This window comes from Heptranchias perlo, unplaced genomic scaffold, assembly GCF_035084215.1.
Source record: "Heptranchias perlo isolate sHepPer1 unplaced genomic scaffold, sHepPer1.hap1 HAP1_SCAFFOLD_64, whole genome shotgun sequence".
NCBI classification, from domain to species: Eukaryota; Metazoa; Chordata; class Chondrichthyes; order Hexanchiformes; family Hexanchidae; genus Heptranchias; species Heptranchias perlo.
This window is the reverse complement of record NW_027139666.1, coordinates 3,395-24,652: the sequence shown is the minus strand read 5'-3', so window position 1 is coordinate 24,652 and position 21,258 is coordinate 3,395. Positions and strand designations below refer to the sequence as shown.

Below are 21,258 nucleotides of genomic sequence, written 5' to 3'. Positions count from 1 at the left end.
GTGGGTTTAATTGGGTAAATTCACAGGGCGATGGGTACTGGGTCCAATTAGATAAATTCACAGGGCGATGGGGACTGGGTCTAATTGGATAAATTCACAGGGCGATGGGTACTGGGTCCAATTAGATAAATCCACAGGACGATGGGGAGTGGGTCCAATTCGATAAATCCACAGGGCGATGGGGACTGGGTCTAATTGGATAAATTCACAGGGCAATGGGGAGTGGGTCCAATTGGATAAATTCACAGGGCGATGGGGACTGGGTCCAATTGGATAAATTCACAGGGCGATGGCGACTCGGTCAAATTGGATCAATTCACAGGGCGATGGGGAGTGCGTCTAATTGGATAAATTTACATGAAAATGGGGAATGGGTCCAATTGGATAAATTCACAGGGCGATGGGTACTGGGTCCAATTAGATAAATCCACAGGACGATGGGGAGTGGGTCCAATTAGATAAATCCACAGGGTGATGGGGAGTGTGTCTAATTGGGTAAATTCACAGGGCGATGGGGTGTGGGTCGAATTGGGTAAATTCACAGGGCGATGGGGAGTGGGTCTAATTGGGTAAATTCACAGGGCGATGGGGAGTGGGTCCAATTGGATAAATTCACAGGGCGATGGGGACTGGGTCTAATTGGATAAATTTACATGCCGTTGGGGAGTGGGTCTGACTGGATATAGTCACAGGGCGATGGGGACTGGGACTAATTGGATAAATTCACAGGGCAATGGGGAGTGGGTCCAATTGGATAAATTCACAGGGCGATGGGGACTGGGTCCAATTGGATAAATTCACAGGGCGATGGGGAATGGGTCTCATTGGATAAATACAAATGGCAATGCGCACTGGGTCTAATTGGGTAAATTCACAGGGCGATGGGTCTTGGTCGAATTCGATAAATTCACAGGGCGATGGGGAGTGGGTCCAATTGGATCAATTCACAGGGCGATGGGGAGTGGGTCCAATTGGATAAATTCACAGGGCGATGGGGACTGGGTCTAATTGGATAAATTTACATGGCGTTGGGGAGTGGGTCTGACTGGATATAGTCACAGGGCGATGGGGACTGGGACTAATTGGATAAATTCACAGGGCAATGGGGAGTGGGTCCAATTGGATAAATTCACAGGGCGATGGGGACTGGGTCCAATTGGATAAATTCACAGGGCGATGGGGACTGGGTCCAATTGTGTAAATTCACAGGGCGATGGGGACTAGGTCCAATTGGATAAATTAACATGGCGACGGGGACTGGGACGAAGTGGGTAAATTCACAGGGCGATGGGGACTGGGCCTAATTAGATAAATTCACACGGCGATGGGGACTGGATCTAATTGGATGAATTCACAGGGCGATGGGGAGTGGGTCGAATTGGATAAATTCACAGGGCGATGGGGCCTGGGTCGAATTGGATAAATTCACAGGGCGATGGGGACTGGGTCTAATTGGGTAAATTCACAGGGTGACGGGGAGTGGGTCTAATTGGGTAAATTCACATGGCAATGCGCAATGGGTCTAAATGGGTAAATTCACAGGGCGATGGGGACTGGGTCCAATTGGATAAATTCACAGGGCGATGGGGTGTGGGTCGAATTGGGTAAATTCACAGGGTGATGGGGAGTGGGTCGAATTGGATAAATTCACAGGGCGATGCACACTGGGTCTAATTGGGTAAATTCACAGGGCGATGGGGACTGGGTCCAATTGGATAAATTCACAGGGCGATGGGGACTGGGTCCAATTGGATAAATTCACAGGGCGATGGGGACTGGGTCCAATTGGGTAAATTCACAGGGCGATGGGGACTGGGTCTAATTGGGTAAATTCACAGGGCGATGGGGTGTGGGTCGAATTGGGTAAATTCACAGGGCGATGGGGACTGGGTCTAATTGGGTAAATTCACAGGGCGATGGGGTGTGGGTCGAATTGGGTAAATTCACAGGGCGATGGGGAGTGGGTATAATTGGGTAAATTCACAGGGCGATGGGGAGTGGGTCCAATTGGGTAAATTCACATGGCGATGGGGACTGGGCCTAATTGGATAAATTCACAGGGCGATGGGGACTGGGTCTAATTGGATAAATTCACAGGGCGATGGGGAATGGGTCTCATTGGATAAATACAAATGGCAATGCGCACTGGGTCTAATTGGGTAAATTCACAGGGCGATGGGGACTGGGTCTAATTGGGTAAATTCACAGGGCGATGGGGAGCGGGTCCAATTGGATAAATTCACAGGGCGATGGGGAGTGGGTCCAATTGGATAAATTCACAGGGCGATGGGGACTGGGTCTAACTGGATAAATTTACATGGCGTTGGGGAGTGGGTCTGACTGGATATAGTCACAGGGCGATGGGGAGTGGGTCTAATTGGATAAATTCACAGTGCGATGGGAAGTTGGTCCAATTGGATTAATTAACAGGGCGATGGGAACTGGGTCCAATTGGATAAACTCACAGGGCGATGGCGACTGGGTCAAATTGGATAAATTCACAGGGCGATGGGGAGTGCGTCTAATTGGATAAATTCACATGAAAATGGGGAATGGGTCCAATTGGATAAATTCACAGGACGATGGGGAGTGGGTCCAATTAGATAAATCCACAGGGCGATGGGGACTGGGTCTAATTGGATAAATTCACAGGGCGATGGGGACTGGGCCTAATCAGATAAATTCACACGGCGATGGGGACTGGGTCTAATTGGATAAATTAACAGGGCGATGGGGAGTGGTTCCAATTGGAGAAATTCACAGGGCGATGGGGAGTGGGTCGAATTGGATAAATTCACGGGGCGATGGGGAGTGGGTCGAATTGGATAAATTCACAGGGCGATGGGGACTGGGTCTAATTGGATAAATTCACAGGACGATGGGGACTGGGTCGAATTGGATAAATTCACAGGCCGATGGGGAGTGTGTCTAATTGGGTAAATTCACAGGGCGATGGGGTGTGGGGCGAATTGGGTAAATTCACAGGGCGATGGGGAGTGGGTCTAATTGGGTAAATTCACAGGGCGATGGGGAGTGGGTCCAATTGGATAAATTCACAGGGCGATGGGGACTGGGTCTAATTGGATAAATTTACATGGCGTTGGGGAGTGGGTCTGACTGGATATAGTCACAGGGCGATGGGGAGTGGGTCTAATTGGATAAATTCACAGGGCGATGGGGAGTGGGTCTAATTGGATAAATTCACAGGGCAATGGGGAGTGGGTCCAATTGGATAAATTCACAGGGCGATGGGGACTGGGTCCAATTGGATAAATTCACAGGGCGATGGGGACTGGGTCCAATTGGATAAATTCACAGGGCGATGGGGACTGGGTCCAATTGGGTAAATTCACAGGGCGATGGGGACTGGGTCCAATTGGATAAATTAACATGGCGACGGGGACTGGGACGAAGTGGGTAAATTCACAGGGCGATGGGGACTGGGCCGAATTAGATAAATTCACAGGGCGATGGGGACTGGATCTAATTGGATGAATTCACAGGGGGATGGGAACTGGGTCGAATTGGATAAATTAACAGGGCGATGGGGAGTGGTTCCAATTGGATAAATTCACAGGGCGAAGGGGAGTGGGTCCAATTGGATAAATTCACAGGGCGATGGGGAGTGGGTCGAATTGGATAAATTCACAGGGCGATGGGGCCTGGGTCGAATTGGATAAATTCACAGGGCGATGGGGACTGGGTCTAATTGGGTATATTCACAGGGTGATGGGGAGTGGGTCTAATTGGGTAAATTCACATGGCAATGCGCACTGGCTCTAATTGGGTAAATTCACAGGGCGATGGGGACTGGGTCCAATTGGATAAATTCACAGGGCGATGGGGTGTGGGTCGAATTGGGTAAATTCACAGGGTGATGGGGAGTGGGTCTAATTGGATAAATTCACAGGGCGATGCGCACTGGGTCTAATTGGGTAAATTTACAGGGCGATGGGGACTGGGTCCAATTGGATAAATTCACAGGGCGATGGGGACTGGGTCCAATTGGATAAATTCACAGGGCGATGGGGACTGGGTCTAATTGGGTAAATTCACAGGGCGATGGGGACTGGGTCTAATTGGGTAAATTCACAGGGCGATGGGGTGTGGGTCGAATTGGGTAAATTCACAGGGCGATGGGGACTGGGTCTAATTGGGTAAATTCACAGGGCGATGGGGTGTGGGTCGAATTGGGTAAATTCACAGGGCGATGGGGAGTGGGTATAATTGGGTAAATTCACAGGGCGATGGGGAGTGGGTCCAATTGGGTAAATTCACATGGCGATGGGGACTGGGTCTAATTGGATAAATTCACAGGGCGATGGGGAATGGGTCTCATTGGATAAATACAAATGGCAATGCGCACTGGGTCTAATTGGGTAAATTCACAGGGCGATGGGGAGTGGGTCTAATTGGATTAATTCACAGGGCGATGGGGACTAGGTCGAATTGGATAAATTCACAGGGCGATGGTGAGTGGGTCTAATTGGATTAATTCACAGGGCGATGGGGACCAGGTCGAATTGGATAAATTCACAGGGCGATGGGGACTGGGTCCAATTGGATTAATTCACAGGGCGATGGGGACTAGGTCGAATTGGATAAATTCACAGGGCGATGGGGAGCGGGTCCAATTGGATTAATTCACAGGGCGATGGGGACTAGGTCGAATTGGATAAATTCACAGGGCGATGGGGACTGGGTCCAATTGGATAAATTCACAGGGCGATGGGGAGTGGGTCCAATTGGATAAATTCACAGGGCGATGGGGACTGGGTCTAATTGGATAAATTTACATGGCGTTGGGGAGTGGGTCTAATTGGATAAATTCACAGGGCGATGGGAAGTTGGTCCAATTGGATTAATTCACAGGGCGATGGGAACTGGGTCCAATTGGATAAATTAACATGGCGACGGGGACTGGGACGAAGTGGGTAAATTCACAGGGCGATGGGGACTGGGCCTAATTAGATAAATTCACACGGCGATGGGGACTGGATCTAATTGGATGAATTCACAGGGCGATGGGGAGTGGGTCGAATTGGATAAATTCACAGGGCGATGGGGCCTGGGTCGAATTGGATAAATTCACAGGGCGATGGGGACTGGGTCTAATTGGGTAAATTCACAGGGTGACGGGGAGTGGGTCTAATTGGGTAAATTCACATGGCAATGCGCAATGGGTCTAAATGGGTAAATTCACAGGGCGATGGGGACTGGGTCCAATTGGATAAATTCACAGGGCGATGGGGTGTGGGTCGAATTGGGTAAATTCACAGGGTGATGGGGAGTGGGTCGAATTGGATAAATTCACAGGGCGATGCACACTGGGTCTAATTGGGTAAATTCACAGGGCGATGGGGACTGGGTCCAATTGGATTAATTCACAGGGCGATGGGGACTAGGTCGAATTGGATAAATTCACAGGGCGATGGGGACTGGGTCCAATTGGATAAATTCACAGGGCGATGGGGAGTGGGTCCAATTGGATAAATTCACAGGGCGATGGGGACTGGGTCTAATTGGATAAATTTACATGGCGTTGGGGAGTGGGTCTAATTGGATAAATTCACAGGGCGATGGGAAGTTGGTCCAATTGGATTAATTCACAGGGCGATGGGAACTGGGTCCAATTGGATAAATTAACATGGCGACGGGGACTGGGACGAAGTGGGTAAATTCACAGGGCGATGGGGACTGGGCCTAATTAGATAAATTCACACGGCGATGGGGACTGGATCTAATTGGATGAATTCACAGGGCGATGGGGAGTGGGTCGAATTGGATAAATTCACAGGGCGATGGGGCCTGGGTCGAATTGGATAAATTCACAGGGCGATGGGGACTGGGTCTAATTGGGTAAATTCACAGGGTGACGGGGAGTGGGTCTAATTGGGTAAATTCACATGGCAATGCGCAATGGGTCTAAATGGGTAAATTCACAGGGCGATGGGGACTGGGTCCAATTGGATAAATTCACAGGGCGATGGGGTGTGGGTCGAATTGGGTAAATTCACAGGGTGATGGGGAGTGGGTCGAATTGGATAAATTCACAGGGCGATGCACACTGGGTCTAATTGGGTAAATTCACAGGGCGATGGGGACTGGGTCCAATTGGATAAATTCACAGGGCGATGGGGACTGGGTCCAATTGGATAAATTCACAGGGCGATGGGGACTGGGTCCAATTGGGTAAATTCACAGGGCGATGGGGACTGGGTCTAATTGGGTAAATTCACAGGGCGATGGGGTGTGGGTCGAATTGGGTAAATTCACAGGGCGATGGGGACTGGGTCTAATTGGGTAAATTCACAGGGCGATGGGGTGTGGGTCGAATTGGGTAAATTCACAGGGCGATGGGGAGTGGGTATAATTGGGTAAATTCACAGGGCGATGGGGAGTGGGTCCAATTGGGTAAATTCACATGGCGATGGGGACTGGGCCTAATTGGATAAATTCACAGGGCGATGGGGACTGGGTCTAATTGGATAAATTCACAGGGCGATGGGGAATGGGTCTCATTGGATAAATACAAATGGCAATGCGCACTGGGTCTAATTGGGTAAATTCACAGGGCGATGGGGACTGGGTCTAATTGGGTAAATTCACAGGGCGATGGGGAGCGGGTCCAATTGGATAAATTCACAGGGCGATGGGGAGTGGGTCCAATTGGATAAATTCACAGGGCGATGGGGACTGGGTCTAACTGGATAAATTTACATGGCGTTGGGGAGTGGGTCTGACTGGATATAGTCACAGGGCGATGGGGAGTGGGTCTAATTGGATAAATTCACAGTGCGATGGGAAGTTGGTCCAATTGGATTAATTAACAGGGCGATGGGAACTGGGTCCAATTGGATAAACTCACAGGGCGATGGCGACTGGGTCAAATTGGATAAATTCACAGGGCGATGGGGAGTGCGTCTAATTGGATAAATTCACATGAAAATGGGGAATGGGTCCAATTGGATAAATTCACAGGACGATGGGGAGTGGGTCCAATTAGATAAATCCACAGGGCGATGGGGACTGGGTCTAATTGGATAAATTCACAGGGCGATGGGGACTGGGCCTAATCAGATAAATTCACACGGCGATGGGGACTGGGTCTAATTGGATAAATTAACAGGGCGATGGGGAGTGGTTCCAATTGGAGAAATTCACAGGGCGATGGGGAGTGGGTCGAATTGGATAAATTCACGGGGCGATGGGGAGTGGGTCGAATTGGATAAATTCACAGGGCGATGGGGACTGGGTCTAATTGGATAAATTCACAGGACGATGGGGACTGGGTCGAATTGGATAAATTCACAGGCCGATGGGGACTGGGTCTAATTGGATAAATTCACAGGGCGATGGGGAGTGGGTCTAATTGGATAAATTCACAGGGCGATGGGGACTGGGTCCAATTGGATAAATTCACAGGGCGATGGGGACTGGGTCTAATTGGATAAATTCACAGGGCGATGGGGACTGGGTCTAATTGGATAAATTCACAGGACGATGGGGAGTGGGTCCAATTAGATAAATCCACAGGGCGATGGGGAGTGTGTCTAATTGGGTAAATTCACAGGGCGATGGGGTGTGGGGCGAATTGGGTAAATTCACAGGGCGATGGGGAGTGGGTCTAATTGGGTAAATTCACAGGGCGATGGGGAGTGGGTCCAATTGGATAAATTCACAGGGCGATGGGGACTGGGTCTAATTGGATAAATTTACATGGCGTTGGGGAGTGGGTCTGACTGGATATAGTCACAGGGCGATGGGGAGTGGGTCTAATTGGATAAATTCACAGGGCGATGGGGAGTGGGTCTAATTGGATAAATTCACAGGGCAATGGGGAGTGGGTCCAATTGGATAAATTCACAGGGCGATGGGGACTGGGTCCAATTGGATAAATTCACAGGGCGATGGGGACTGGGTCCAATTGGATAAATTCACAGGGCGATGGGGACTGGGTCCAATTGGGTAAATTCACAGGGCGATGGGGACTGGGTCCAATTGGATAAATTAACATGGCGACGGGGACTGGGACGAAGTGGGTAAATTCACAGGGCGATGGGGACTGGGCCGAATTAGATAAATTCACAGGGCGATGGGGACTGGATCTAATTGGATGAATTCACAGGGGGATGGGAACTGGGTCGAATTGGATAAATTAACAGGGCGATGGGGAGTGGTTCCAATTGGATAAATTCACAGGGCGAAGGGGAGTGGGTCCAATTGGATAAATTCACAGGGCGATGGGGAGTGGGTCGAATTGGATAAATTCACAGGGCGATGGGGCCTGGGTCGAATTGGATAAATTCACAGGGCGATGGGGACTGGGTCTAATTGGGTATATTCACAGGGTGATGGGGAGTGGGTCTAATTGGGTAAATTCACATGGCAATGCGCACTGGGTCTAATTGGGTAAATTCACAGGGCGATGGGGACTGGGTCCAATTGGATAAATTCACAGGGCGATGGGGTGTGGGTCGAATTGGGTAAATTCACAGGGTGATGGGGAGTGGGTCTAATTGGATAAATTCACAGGGCGATGCGCACTGGGTCTAATTGGGTAAATTCACAGGGCGATGGGGACTGGGTCCAATTGGATAAATTCACAGGGCGATGGGGACTGGGTCCAATTGGATAAATTCACAGGGCGATGGGGACTGGGTCTAATTGGGTAAATTCACAGGGCGATGGGGACTGGGTCTAATTGGGTAAATTCACAGGGCGATGGGGTGTGGGTCGAATTGGGTAAATTCACAGGGCGATGGGGACTGGGTCTAATTGGGTAAATTCACAGGGCGATGGGGTGTGGGTCGAATTGGGTAAATTCACAGGGCGATGGGGAGTGGGTATAATTGGGTAAATTCACAGGGCGATGGGGAGTGGGTCCAATTGGGTAAATTCACATGGCGATGGGGACTGGGTCCAATTGGATAAATTCACAGGGCGATGGGGAATGGGTCTCATTGGATAAATACAAATGGCAATGCGCACTGGGTCTAATTGGGTAAATTCACAGGGCGATGGGGAGTGGGTCTAATTGGATTATTTCACAGGGCGATGGGGACTAGGTCGAATTGGATAAATTCACAGGGCGATGGTGAGTGGGTCTAATTGGATTAATTCACAGGGCGATGGGGACTAGGTCGAATTGGATAAATTCACAGGGCGATGGGGACTGGGTCCAATTGGATTAATTCACAGGGCGATGGGGACTAGGTCGAATTGGATAAATTCACAGGGCGATGGGGAGCGGGTCCAATTGGATTAATTCACAGGGCGATGGGGACTAGGTCGAATTGGATAAATTCACAGGGCGATGGGGACTGGGTCCAATTGGATAAATTCACAGGGCGATGGGGAGTGGGTCCAATTGGATAAATTCACAGGGCGATGGGGACTGGGTCTAATTGGATAAATTTACATGGCGTTGGGGAGTGGGTCTAATTGGATAAATTCACAGGGCGATGGGAAGTTGGTCCAATTGGATTAATTCACAGGGCGATGGGAACTGGGTCCAATTGGATAAATTCACAGGGCGATGGCGACTGGGTCAAATTGGATAAATTCACAGGGCGATGGGGAGTGCGTCTAATTGGACAAATTCACATGAAAATGGGGAGTGGGTCCAATTAGATGAATCCACAGGGCGATGGGGACTGGGTCCAATTGGATAAATTCACAGGGCGATGGGGACTGGGTCTAATTGGATAAATTCACAGGGCGATGGGGACTGGGTCTAATTGGATAAATTCACAGGGCGATGGTGACTGGGTCTAATTGGATAAATTCACAGGGCGATGGGGAGTGGGTCTAATTGGATAAATTCACAGGGCGATGGGGAGTGGGTCGAATTGGATAAATTCACAGGGCGATGGGGAGTGGGTCTAATTGGATAAATTCACAGGGCGATGGGGAGTGGGTCTAATTGGATAAATTCACAGGGCGATGGGGAGTGGGTCTAATTGGATAAATTCACAGGGCGATGGGGAGTGGGTCTAATTGGATAAATTCACAGGGCGATGGGGAGTGGGTCTAATTGGATAAATTCACAGAGCGATGGGGAGTAGGTCTAATTGGATAAATTCACAGAGCGATGGGGAGTGGGTCTAATAGGGTAAATTCACAGGGCGATGGGGAGTGGGTCTAATTGGATAAATACAAATGGCAATGCGCACTGGGTCTAATTGGGTAAATTCACAGGGCGATGGGGACTGGGTCTAATTGGGTAAATTCACAGGGCGATGGGGAGCGGGTCCAATTGGATAAATTCACAGGGCGATGGGGAGTGGGTCCAATTGGATAAATTCACAGGGCGATGGGGACTGGGTCTAATTGGATAAATTTACATGGCGTTGGGGAGTGGGTCTGACTGGATATAGTCACAGGGCGATGGGGAGTGGGTCTAATTGGATAAATTCACAGTGCGATGGGAAGTTGGTCCAATTGGATTAATTAACAGGGCGATGGGAACTCGGTGCAATTGAATAAATTCACAGGGCGATGGCGACTGGGTCAAATTGGATAAATTCACAGGGCGATGGGGAGTGCGTCTAATTGGATAAATTCACATGAAAATGGGGAATGGGTCCAATTGGATAAATTCACAGGACGATGGGGAGTGGGTCCAATTAGATAAATCCACAGGGCGATGGGGACTGGGTCAAAGTGGATAAATTCACAGGGCGATGGGGACTGGGCCTAATTAGATAAATTCACATGGCGATGGGGACTGGGTCTAATTGGATAAATTAACAGGGCGATGGGGAGTGGTTCCAATTGGATAAATTCACGGGGCGATGGGGAGTGGGTCGAATTGGATAAATTCACAGGGCGATGGGGACTGGGTCTAATTGGATAAATTCACAGGACGATGGGGACTGGGTCTAATTGGATAAATTCACAGGGCGATGGGGACTGGGTCTAATTGGATAAATTCACAGGGCGATGGGGACTGGGTCTAATTAGATAAATTCACAGGGCGATGGGGACTGGGTCCAATTGGATAAATTCACAGGGCGATGGGGACTGGGTCTAATTGGATAAATTCACAGGGCGATGGGGACTGGGTCTAATTGGATAAATTCACAGGACGATGGGGAGTGGGTCCAATTAGATAAATCCACAGGGCGATGGGGAGTGTGTCTAATTGGGTAAATTCACAGGGCGATGGGGTGTGGGGCGAATTGGGTAAATTCACAGGGCGATGGGGAGTGGGTCTAATTGGGTAAATTCACAGGGCGATGGGGAGTGGGTCCAATTGGATAAATTCACAGGGCGATGGGGACTGGGTCTAATTGGATAAATTTACATGGCGTTGGGGAGTGGGTCTGACTGGATATAGTCACAGGGCGATGGGGAGTGGGTCTAATTGGATAAATTCACAGGGCGATGGGGAGTGGGTCTAATTGGATAAATTCACAGGGCGATGGGGACTGGGTCCAATTGGATAAATTCACAGGGCGATGGGGACTGGGTCCAATTGGATAAATTCACAGGGCGATGGGGACTGGGTCCAATTGGGTAAATTCACAGGGCGATGGGGACTGGGTCCAATTGGATAAATTAACATGGCGACGGGGACTGGGACGAAGTGGGTAAATTCACAGGGCGATGGGGACTGGGCCGAATTAGATAAATTCACAGGGCGATGGGGACTGGATCTAATTGGATGAATTCACAGGGGGATGGGAACTGGGTCGAATTGGATAAATTAACAGGGCGATGGGGAGTGGTTCCAATTGGATAAATTCACAGGGCGAAGGGGAGTGGGTCCAATTGGATAAATTCACAGGGCGATGGGGAGTGGGTCGAATTGGGTAAATTCACAGGGTGATGGGGAGTGGGTCTAATTGGATAAATTCACAGGGCGATGGGGAGTGGGTCTAATTGGATAAATTCACAGGGCGATGGGGAGTGGGTCGAATTGGATAAATTCACAGGGCGATGGGGAGTGGGTCTAATTGGATAAATTCACAGGGCGATGGGGAGTGGGTCTAATTGGATAAATTCACAGGGCGATGGGGAGTGGGTCTAATTGGATAAATTCACAGGGCGATGGGGAGTGGGTCTAATTGGATAAATTCACAGCGCGATGGGGAGTGGGTCTAATTGGATAAATTCACAGAGCGATGGGGAGTAGGTCTAATTGGATAAATTCACAGAGCGATGGGGAGTGGGTCTAATTGGGTAAATTCACAGGGCGATGGGGAGTGGGTCTAATTGGATAAATACAAATGGCAATGCGCACTGGGTCTAATTGGGTAAATTCACAGGGCGATGGGGACTGGGTCTAATTGGGTAAATTCACAGGGCGATGGGGAGCGGGTCCAATTGGATAAATTCACAGGGCGATGGGGAGTGGGTCCAATTGGATAAATTCACAGGGCGATGGGGACTGGGTCTAATTGGATAAATTTACATGGCGTTGGGGAGTGGGTCTGACTGGATATAGTCACAGGGCGATGGGGAGTGGGTCTAATTGGATAAATTCACAGTGCGATGGGAAGTTGGTCCAATTGGATTAATTAACAGGGCGATGGGAACTGGGTGCAATTGAATAAATTCACAGGGCGATGGCGACTGGGTCAAATTGGATAAATTCACAGGGCGATGGGGAGTGCGTCTAATTGGATAAATTCACATGAAAATGGGGAATGGGTCCAATTGGATAAATTCACAGGACGATGGGGAGTGGGTCCAATTAGATAAATCCACAGGGCGATGGGGACTGGGTCAAAGTGGATAAATTCACAGGGCGATGGGGACTGGGCCTAATTAGATAAATTCACATGGCGATGGGGACTGGGTCTAATTGGATAAATTAACAGGGCGATGGGGAGTGGTTCCAATTGGATAAATTCACGGGGCGATGGGGAGTGGGTCGAATTGGATAAATTCACAGGGCGATGGGGACTGGGTCTAATTGGATAAATTCACAGGACGATGGGGACTGGGTCTAATTGGATAAATTCACAGGGCGATGGGGACTGGGTCTAATTGGATAAATTCACAGGGCGATGGGGACTGGGTCTAATTAGATAAATTCACAGGGCGATGGGGACTGGGTCCAATTGGATAAATTCACAGGGCGATGGGGACTGGGTCTAATTGGATAAATTCACAGGGCGATGGGGACTGGGTCTAATTGGATAAATTCACAGGACGATGGGGAGTGGGTCCAATTAGATAAATCCACAGGGCGATGGGGAGTGTGTCTAATTGGGTAAATTCACAGGGCGATGGGGTGTGGGGCGAATTGGGTAAATTCACAGGGCGATGGGGTGTGGGTCCAATTGGGTAAATTCACAGGGCGATGGGGAGTGGGTCCAATTGGATAAATTCACAGGGCGATGGGGACTGGGTCTAATTGGATAAATTTACATGGCGTTGGGGAGTGGGTCTGACTGGATATAGTCACAGGGCGATGGGGAGTGGGTCTAATTGGATAAATTCACAGGGCGATGGGGAGTGGGTCTAATTGGATAAATTCACAGGGCGATGGGGACTGGGTCCAATTGGATAAATTCACAGGGCGATGGGGACTGGGTCCAATTGGATAAATTCACAGGGCGATGGGGACTGGGTCCAATTGGGTAAATTCACAGGGCGATGGGGACTGGGTCCAATTGGATAAATTAACATGGCGACGGGGACTGGGACGAAGTGGGTAAATTCACAGGGCGATGGGGACTGGGCCGAATTAGATAAATTCACAGGGCGATGGGGACTGGATCTAATTGGATGAATTCACAGGGGGATGGGAACTGGGTCGAATTGGATAAATTAACAGGGCGATGGGGAGTGGTTCCAATTGGATAAATTCACAGGGCGAAGGTGAGTGGGTCCAATTGGATAAATTCACAGGGCGATGGGGAGTGGGTCGAATTGGATAAATTCACAGGGCGATGGGGCCTGGGTCGAATTGGATAAATTCACAGGGCGATGGGGACTGGGTCTAATTGGGTAAATTCACAGGGTGATGGGGAGTGGGTCTAATTGGGTAAATTCACATGGCAATGCGCACTGGGTCTAATTGGGTAAATTCACAGGGCGATGGGGACTGGGTCCAATTGGATAAATTCACAGGGCGATGGGGTGTGGGTCGAATTGGGTAAATTCACAGGGTGATGGGGAGTGGGTCTAATTGGATAAATTCACAGGGCGATGCGCACTGGGTCTAATTGGGTAAATTCACAGGGCGATGGGGACTGGGTCCAATTGGATAAATTCACAGGGCGATGGGGACTGGGTCCAATTGGATAAATTCACAGGGCGATGGGGACTGGGTCTAATTGGGTAAATTCACAGGGCGATGGGGACTGGGTCTAATTGGGTAAATTCACAGGGCGATGGGGTGTGGGTCGAATTGGGTAAATTCACAGGGCGATGGGGACTGGGTCGAATTGGGTAAATTCACAGGGCGATGGGGTGTGGGTCGAATTGGGTAAATTCACAGGGCGATGGGGAGTGGGTATAATTGGGTAAATTCACAGGGCGATGGGGAGTGGGTCCAATTGGGTAAATTCACATGGCGATGGGGACTGCGTCTAATTGGATAAATTCACAGGGCGATGGGGAATGGGTCTCATTGGATAAATACAAATGGCAATGCGCACTGGGTCTAATTGGGTAAATTCACAGGGCGATGGGGAGTGGGTCTAATTGGATTAATTCACAGGGCGATGGGGACTAGGTCGAATTGGATAAATTCACAGGGCGATGGTGAGTGGGTCTAATTGGATTAATTCACAGGGCGATGGGGACTAGGTCGAATTGGATAAATTCACAGGGCGATGGGGACTGGGTCCAATTGGATTAATTCACAGGGCGATGGGGACAAGGTCGAATTGGATAAATTCACAGGGCGATGGGGAGCGGGTCCAATTGGATTAATTCACAGGGCGATGGGGACTAGGTCGAATTGGATAAATTCACAGGGCGATGGGGACTGGGTCCAATTGGATAAATTCACAGGGCGATGGGGAGTGGGTCCAATTGGATAAATTCACAGGGCGATGGGGACTGGGTCTAATTGGATAAATTTACATGGCGTTGGGGAGTGGGTCTAATTGGATAAATTCACAGGGCGATGGGAAGTTGGTCCAATTGGATTAATTCACAGGGCGATGGGAACTGGGTCCAATTGGATAAATTCACAGGGCGATGGCGACTGGGTCAAATTGGATAAATTCACAGGGCGATGGGGAGTGCGTCTAATTGGATAAATTCACATGAAAATGGGGAGTGGGTCCAATTAGATAAATCCACAGGGCGCTGGGGACCGGGTCCAATTGGATAAATTCACAGGGCGATGGGGACTGGGTCTAATTGGATAAATTCACAGGGCGATGGGGACTGGGTCTAATTGGATAAATTCACAGGGCGATGGGGACTGGGTCTAATTGGATAAATTCACAGGGCGATGGGGAGTGGGTCGAATTGGATAAATTCACAGGGCGATGGGGAGTGGGTCTAATTGGATAAATTCACAGGGCGATGGGGAGTGGGTCTAATTGGATAAATTCACAGGGCGATGGGGAGTGGGTCCAATTGGGTAAATTCACAGGGCGATGGGGAGTGGGTCGAATTAGATAAATTCACAGGGCGATGGGGAGTGGGTCCAATTGGGTAAATTCACAGGGCGATGGGGAGTGGGTCGAATTAGATAAATTCACAGGGCGATGGGGACTGGGTCCAATTGGGTAAATTCACAGGGCGATGGGGAGTGGGTCGAATTAGATAAATTCACAGGGCGATGGGGAATGGGTCCAATTGGGTAAATTCACAGGGCGATGGGGAGTGGGTCCAATTGGGTAAATTCACAGGGCGATGGGGAGTGGGTCCAATTGGGTAAATTCACAGGGCGATGGGGACTGGGTCTAATTAGATAAATTCACAGGGCGATGGGGAGTGGGTCTAATTGGATAAATTCACAGGGCGATGGGGAGTGGGTCTAATTGGATAAATTCACAGGGCGATGGGGAGTGGGTCTAATTGGGTAAATTCACAGGGCGATGGGGACTGGGTCTAATTGGATAAATTCACAGGGCGATGGGGACTGGGTCTAATTGGATAAATTCACAGGGCGATGGGGACTGGGTCCAATTGGATAAATTCACAGGGCGATGGGGAGTGGGTCTAATTGGATAAATTCACAGGGCGATGGGGAGTGGGTCTAATTGGATAAATTCACAGGGCGATGGGGACTGGGTCTAATTGGATAAATTCACAGGGCGATGGGGACTGGGTCTAATTGGGTAAATTCACAGGGCGATGGGGACTGGGTCTAATTGGATAAATTCACAGGGCGATGGGGACTGGGTCTAATTGGGTAAATTCACAGGGCGATGGGGAGTGGGTCCAATTGGATAAATTCACAGGGCGATGGGGAGTGGGTCTAATTGGGTAAATTCACAGGGCGATGGGGAGTGGGTCTAATTGGATAAATTCACAGGGCGATGGGGACTGGGTCTAATTGGATAAATTCACAGGGCGATGGGGAGTGGGTCAAATTGGGTAAATTCACAGGGCGATGGGGACTGGGTCTAATTGGATAAATTCACAGGGCGATGGGGAGTGGGTCAAATTGGGTAAATTCACAGGGCGATGGGGACTGGGTCTAATTGGACGGCTCTTTCAAAGAGCCGGCACCGGCACAACCGGTCGAATGGCCTCGTTCGGGGAGTTAATGAGCGCTCAGTGATTCGACCTGAGTTCGGCCTCGTCCCACGTGTGCACCAAGCGCGCTCTTTGATTGGACCAGAGATCGGCCCCGCCCCACGTCTGCACCAAGAACGCTCCTTGATTGGACCGGTGTTCAGCCCCGCCCCACGTGTGCACCAAGAACGCTCGGTGATTGGACCGGAGTTCGGCCCCGCCCCACGTGTGCACCAAGAGCGCTCGGTGATTGGACCGGAGTTCGGCCCCGCCCCACGTGTGCACCAAGAGCGCTCGGTGATTGGACGCTCCTCAGCTCGGCTCCCTTGAGATGGCGACGTTGGCGGTGTCGATTTTCGCGGCTCGTTCCCCTCAAGAGTCGGGCGGAGCGGCCCAGCCTGTGTGGTTTGGGATGGGGAGCGGCCCCGAGGAGAGCCGGGACCGGGACCGGGACCGGGACCGCTGGGCCCGCCTGCGGGGTAGTCTGAGTGTGTCTGATGTGGAGCTGCTGCATCTCCTGATGAATCTCTATGAGAATTGCTCGTGTGCCGCTAAACGCCTCCCGATCGATGGGGCAACCGGGACAGCGCCTCCTGTCAATGGGGCGGGCCGGGGAGAGGCAGCAAGGGAACGGGAGCCGCTCAAGGAGAAGCAGCGAGACCAGCGGGCCAGGTGAGTGAGCGAGGGGAATGGGGAAGGGGGAGAGTGAACGGTAGAGGAGGGGAATGGGGAGGAGAGTGAATGGGGGAGAGGGGAGGAGAGTGAGGTGATCAGTCTTTAGCACTGGACAGGACAAGTGTCTGGGGGCAATGAAGAGCACTGGACGACAAATGAGAAATGATAGTCCTTGAATAGACCAATGGTGAGGTCCATTCTGAAATATAGCTTGCAACAGCCCTCAACAACAACAAGCTGCTTTTCACGTCCCCAGGTGCTTCACAGGAGGTATCAGACACAATTGGACACCTAGTCATAGAGATATTAGGACAGGTGACCAAAAGCTTGGTCAAAGAGGTAGATTTTAAGGAGCGCCTTAATGGAGGAGAGAGGTTTGGGGAGGGAATCCCTCAGGCCTAGGTATCTGAAGGCATGGCCGCCAATGGAGTGATGAAAGTCAGGGATGCGCAAGTGGCCAGATTTGGCGGAGTGCAGAGATGTTGGAGGGTTGTCGGGCTGGAGGAGGTTACAGAGATAGGGAGAGGTGAAGCCATGGAGGACGAGAACTGAAGTTGAGAATCAACAGGGGTGGGGTAAGAAGTTCTTGATGGACTAGTCATCCATGGGCTGTGGTTGGATTGGTCTTCATGGGCCTTTTTTCACCAGGCTTTATATTCTTACCTTCTTCCACTGCATGATTTCTGCAATCATGTTTTACAGAGTATTAGAGGTTGAGGATTTGCAGTCAGGAAACTCAAATGAAATATTCTATCAAGATGTGACGCAATCCCTCGATTCACCTGGACCTGAATGTCATCAGCCTTTGAATATTGAAGGAATGAAAGTATTCCACTGTGCAGAGGACGGAAAGAGCTTCCTCCAGTTACAGGATCTGAACATAGATCAGTGCATTGAGAGCACTGAGAAACCGAACACCTGCTCCGTGCGTGGGCAGGGATTCAGTCACCCGTCCCAGCTGAAAACCCATGGGTGCAGCCACACTGGGAAGCTCCCCTTCACCTGCTCCGTGTGTGGGCAGGGATTCAGTCACTCCTCTGAGCTGGAAACCCACGGGTGCAGCCGCACTGGGGAGAGGCCGTTTAAATGTTCTGAATGTGGAAAGAGGTTTAACCACTCCCATGACTTGAAAAATCATCAGCGTATTCACACTGGTGAAAAACCGTACACTTGCTCTGTATGTGGGCGCATCTTTAGCCGGTCATCCAACCTTGTGAGACATGAGCGTAACCACACCAGGGAGCAACCGTATAAATGTGGTGACTGTGGGAAGGGATTCAATTATCCTTCTGAGCTGGAAACTCATCGGCGCATTCACACTGGGGAGCTCCCGTTCACCTGCTGCGTGTGTGGGAAGGGATTCACTCAATCGTCCAACCTACTGACACACCAACGTGTTCACACTGGAGAGCGGCCGTTCATCTGCTCCGTATGTGGAAAGGGATTCACTTACTCTTCCAGCCTAAATACACACCGCCGCCTTCACAATGGTGAGCTCCCGTTCACCTGCTCTGTGTGTGGGAAGGGATTCGATTACCCGTCACAGCTCGAAATTCATCGCCGTGTTCACACCGGGGAGAGGCCGTTCATCTGCTCCGTGTGTGGAAAGGGATTCGCTCAGCCTTGCAACCTGTTGAAGCATCAGCGGGTCCACACTGGAGAGAAGCCGTTTCATTGTTCCGTGTGTGGGAAGGGATTCACACGCTCATCATACATGCTCAAACACCAGCGTGTTCATGTTTAACTGCAGTGATTCGATTGTGCTACTGTCATCACATCCGGGACTGAACCATGTTCACTATGGTAGCTGTGCTTTGTTACTGGAGATATTAATAACCCCTAGAACTAGGCTCGATTATGGCAAATAAATCAGCTTGTTTTAAGCATAGCTTGTGTCAAATCTTGATCTCTCTGAGAGATGGGAGCGAATGGACAGCTTGTGTGAGCTGCAGGGCCTCTTAGAATCGTCTGTGATTGTCCCTTTTAATTAAACCCAAGGCCAATAAGGGAAAAAATAAATCTGAAGAATCCCGGTCCGACCCCCTCAGGCGATCGAAACCAGTCCAGGAGATCACATTGACCATATGTACATTAACTGTGAATCTGCTTACCTTTTATATGATGTGATCTCTGCTCCAGCCAAGGACCCATCCAGCACCCTCTTAGACATGGAGAGAGTCAGCACACAAGTCAGCAATGCATTTCAGAGGCTCACAACTCCCGAGGAAAAGTACCACGTGACCGATCTCACCAGGGTCACCACGTGACCGATCTCACCAGGGTCACCACGTGACCGATCTCACCAGGGTCACCACGTGACCGATCTCACCAGGGTCACCACGTGACCGATCTCACCAGGGTCACCACGTGACCGATCTCACCAGGGTCACCACGTGACCGATCTCACCAGGGTCACCACGTGACCGATCTCACCAGGGTCACCACGTGACCGATCTCACCAAACGCTACATCATCGAAAGGTTTCAGCACGGAAGGAGGCCATTTGGCCCATTGAGTCCGTGCCGGCTCTATGCAACAGCAATCCACCTAGTCCCACTCCCCTGCCCTATCCCCTCAGCCTTGCAAATGTTTTCCTTTCAAGTACTTATCCAGTTCCCAATTTAAAGCCACGATTGAATCTGCCTCAACCCACCCCCTCGGGCAGTACATTGCAGATCCTAACCACTCGCTGTGTAAAAAAGTTTTTCCTCATGTCACCTTTGTTTCTTTTGCCAATCACCTTAAATCTATGTCCTCTGGTCCTTGACCCTTTCGCCAATGGGAACAGTTTCTCTCTATCTACTCTGTCTAGACCCTTCATGATTTTGAATACCTCTATCAAATCTCTTCGCAACCGTCTCTGTTCCAAGGAGAACAACCCCAGCTTCTCCAGTCTATCCACGTGACTGAAGTCCCTCATCCCTGGAATCATTCTAGTAAATCTCTTCTGCACCCTCTCTAAGGCCTTCACATCTTTCCTGAAGTGCAGTGCCCAGAACTGGACACAATACTCCAGTTGTGGCCAAACTAGTGTTTTATAAAGGTTCATAAAAGGATTCGATAAGGTAGATACCTTATAACATATTGAACATCTCGATCAGATCACCCCTCAATCTTCTGTCCTCAAGGGAATACAAGCCAAGTTTATGCAACATGCAACGAGAACCACAGGACACAGATTTAAGGTAATTGGCAAAAGAACCAAAGGTGACATGAGGAAAAACTTTTTTACGCAGCGAGTGGTTATGATCTGGAATGCACTGCCTGAGGGGGTGGTGGAGGCAGATTCAAACGTGGCTTTCAAAAGGGAACTGGATAAGTACTTGAAGGAAAAAAAATTGCCGGGCTACGGGGATGAGGTGAGTGGGACTAGCTGGATTGCTTAGAGAGCTGGCACGGGCTCGACTAGCCAAGTGGCCTCCTTCTGTAACCATTCTATGATTCTATTCCATGTCCTCATATTTTTACCCTTTTAGCCCCAATATCATTCTGGTGAATCTGCACTGCACCTCCTCCAAGGCCAATATATCCTTCCTGAGATGCGATGCCCAGAAATGAACACAGTATCTCCAGATGGCGTCTGACCAGAGCTCTGTACGACTGAAGTATAACTTCCTCTCCTTTGTATTCCAGCCTAAGTGAGATAAAGACCAACATTCCAGTCGCCTTTTTGTACCTGACTACAGGCTTTAAATGATTTGTGTACTTGGACTCCCAGGTACTAATTTTACTCAATACCACCTGTAAAGCGCTTTGGGACGTCCTGAGGTCATGAAAGGAGCAATATCAATGCAAGTCTTTATTGCAATATCATAAAACACATTACTATTATTACTCCATCACATTATTATTACTCAATAACACATTATTACTCAATACTGCATTATTATTACTCAATACTGCATTGTTACTCAATACTACATTTCT

At 49.9% G+C, this 21,258-nt stretch overlaps 1 protein-coding gene across 1 annotated transcript in view; it reads left to right on the top strand.

Moving 5' to 3' along the window:
- Nucleotides 1-19,202, top strand: part of LOC137317951 (zinc finger protein 585A-like) — a 51,732-nt gene extending 32,530 nt beyond the window's left edge. Inside the window, exons 4-5 of the mRNA XM_067980946.1 lie at nucleotides 16,973-17,328; nucleotides 18,034-19,202. Of these exons, the coding sequence (XP_067837047.1) occupies nucleotides 16,973-17,328; nucleotides 18,034-19,075 (1,398 nt within the window). The 3' untranslated portion in view covers nucleotides 19,076-19,202. The remainder of the gene's footprint in view (nucleotides 1-16,972; nucleotides 17,329-18,033) is intronic.
- The last annotated feature ends 2,056 nt before the right edge of the window (nucleotides 19,203-21,258 follow it).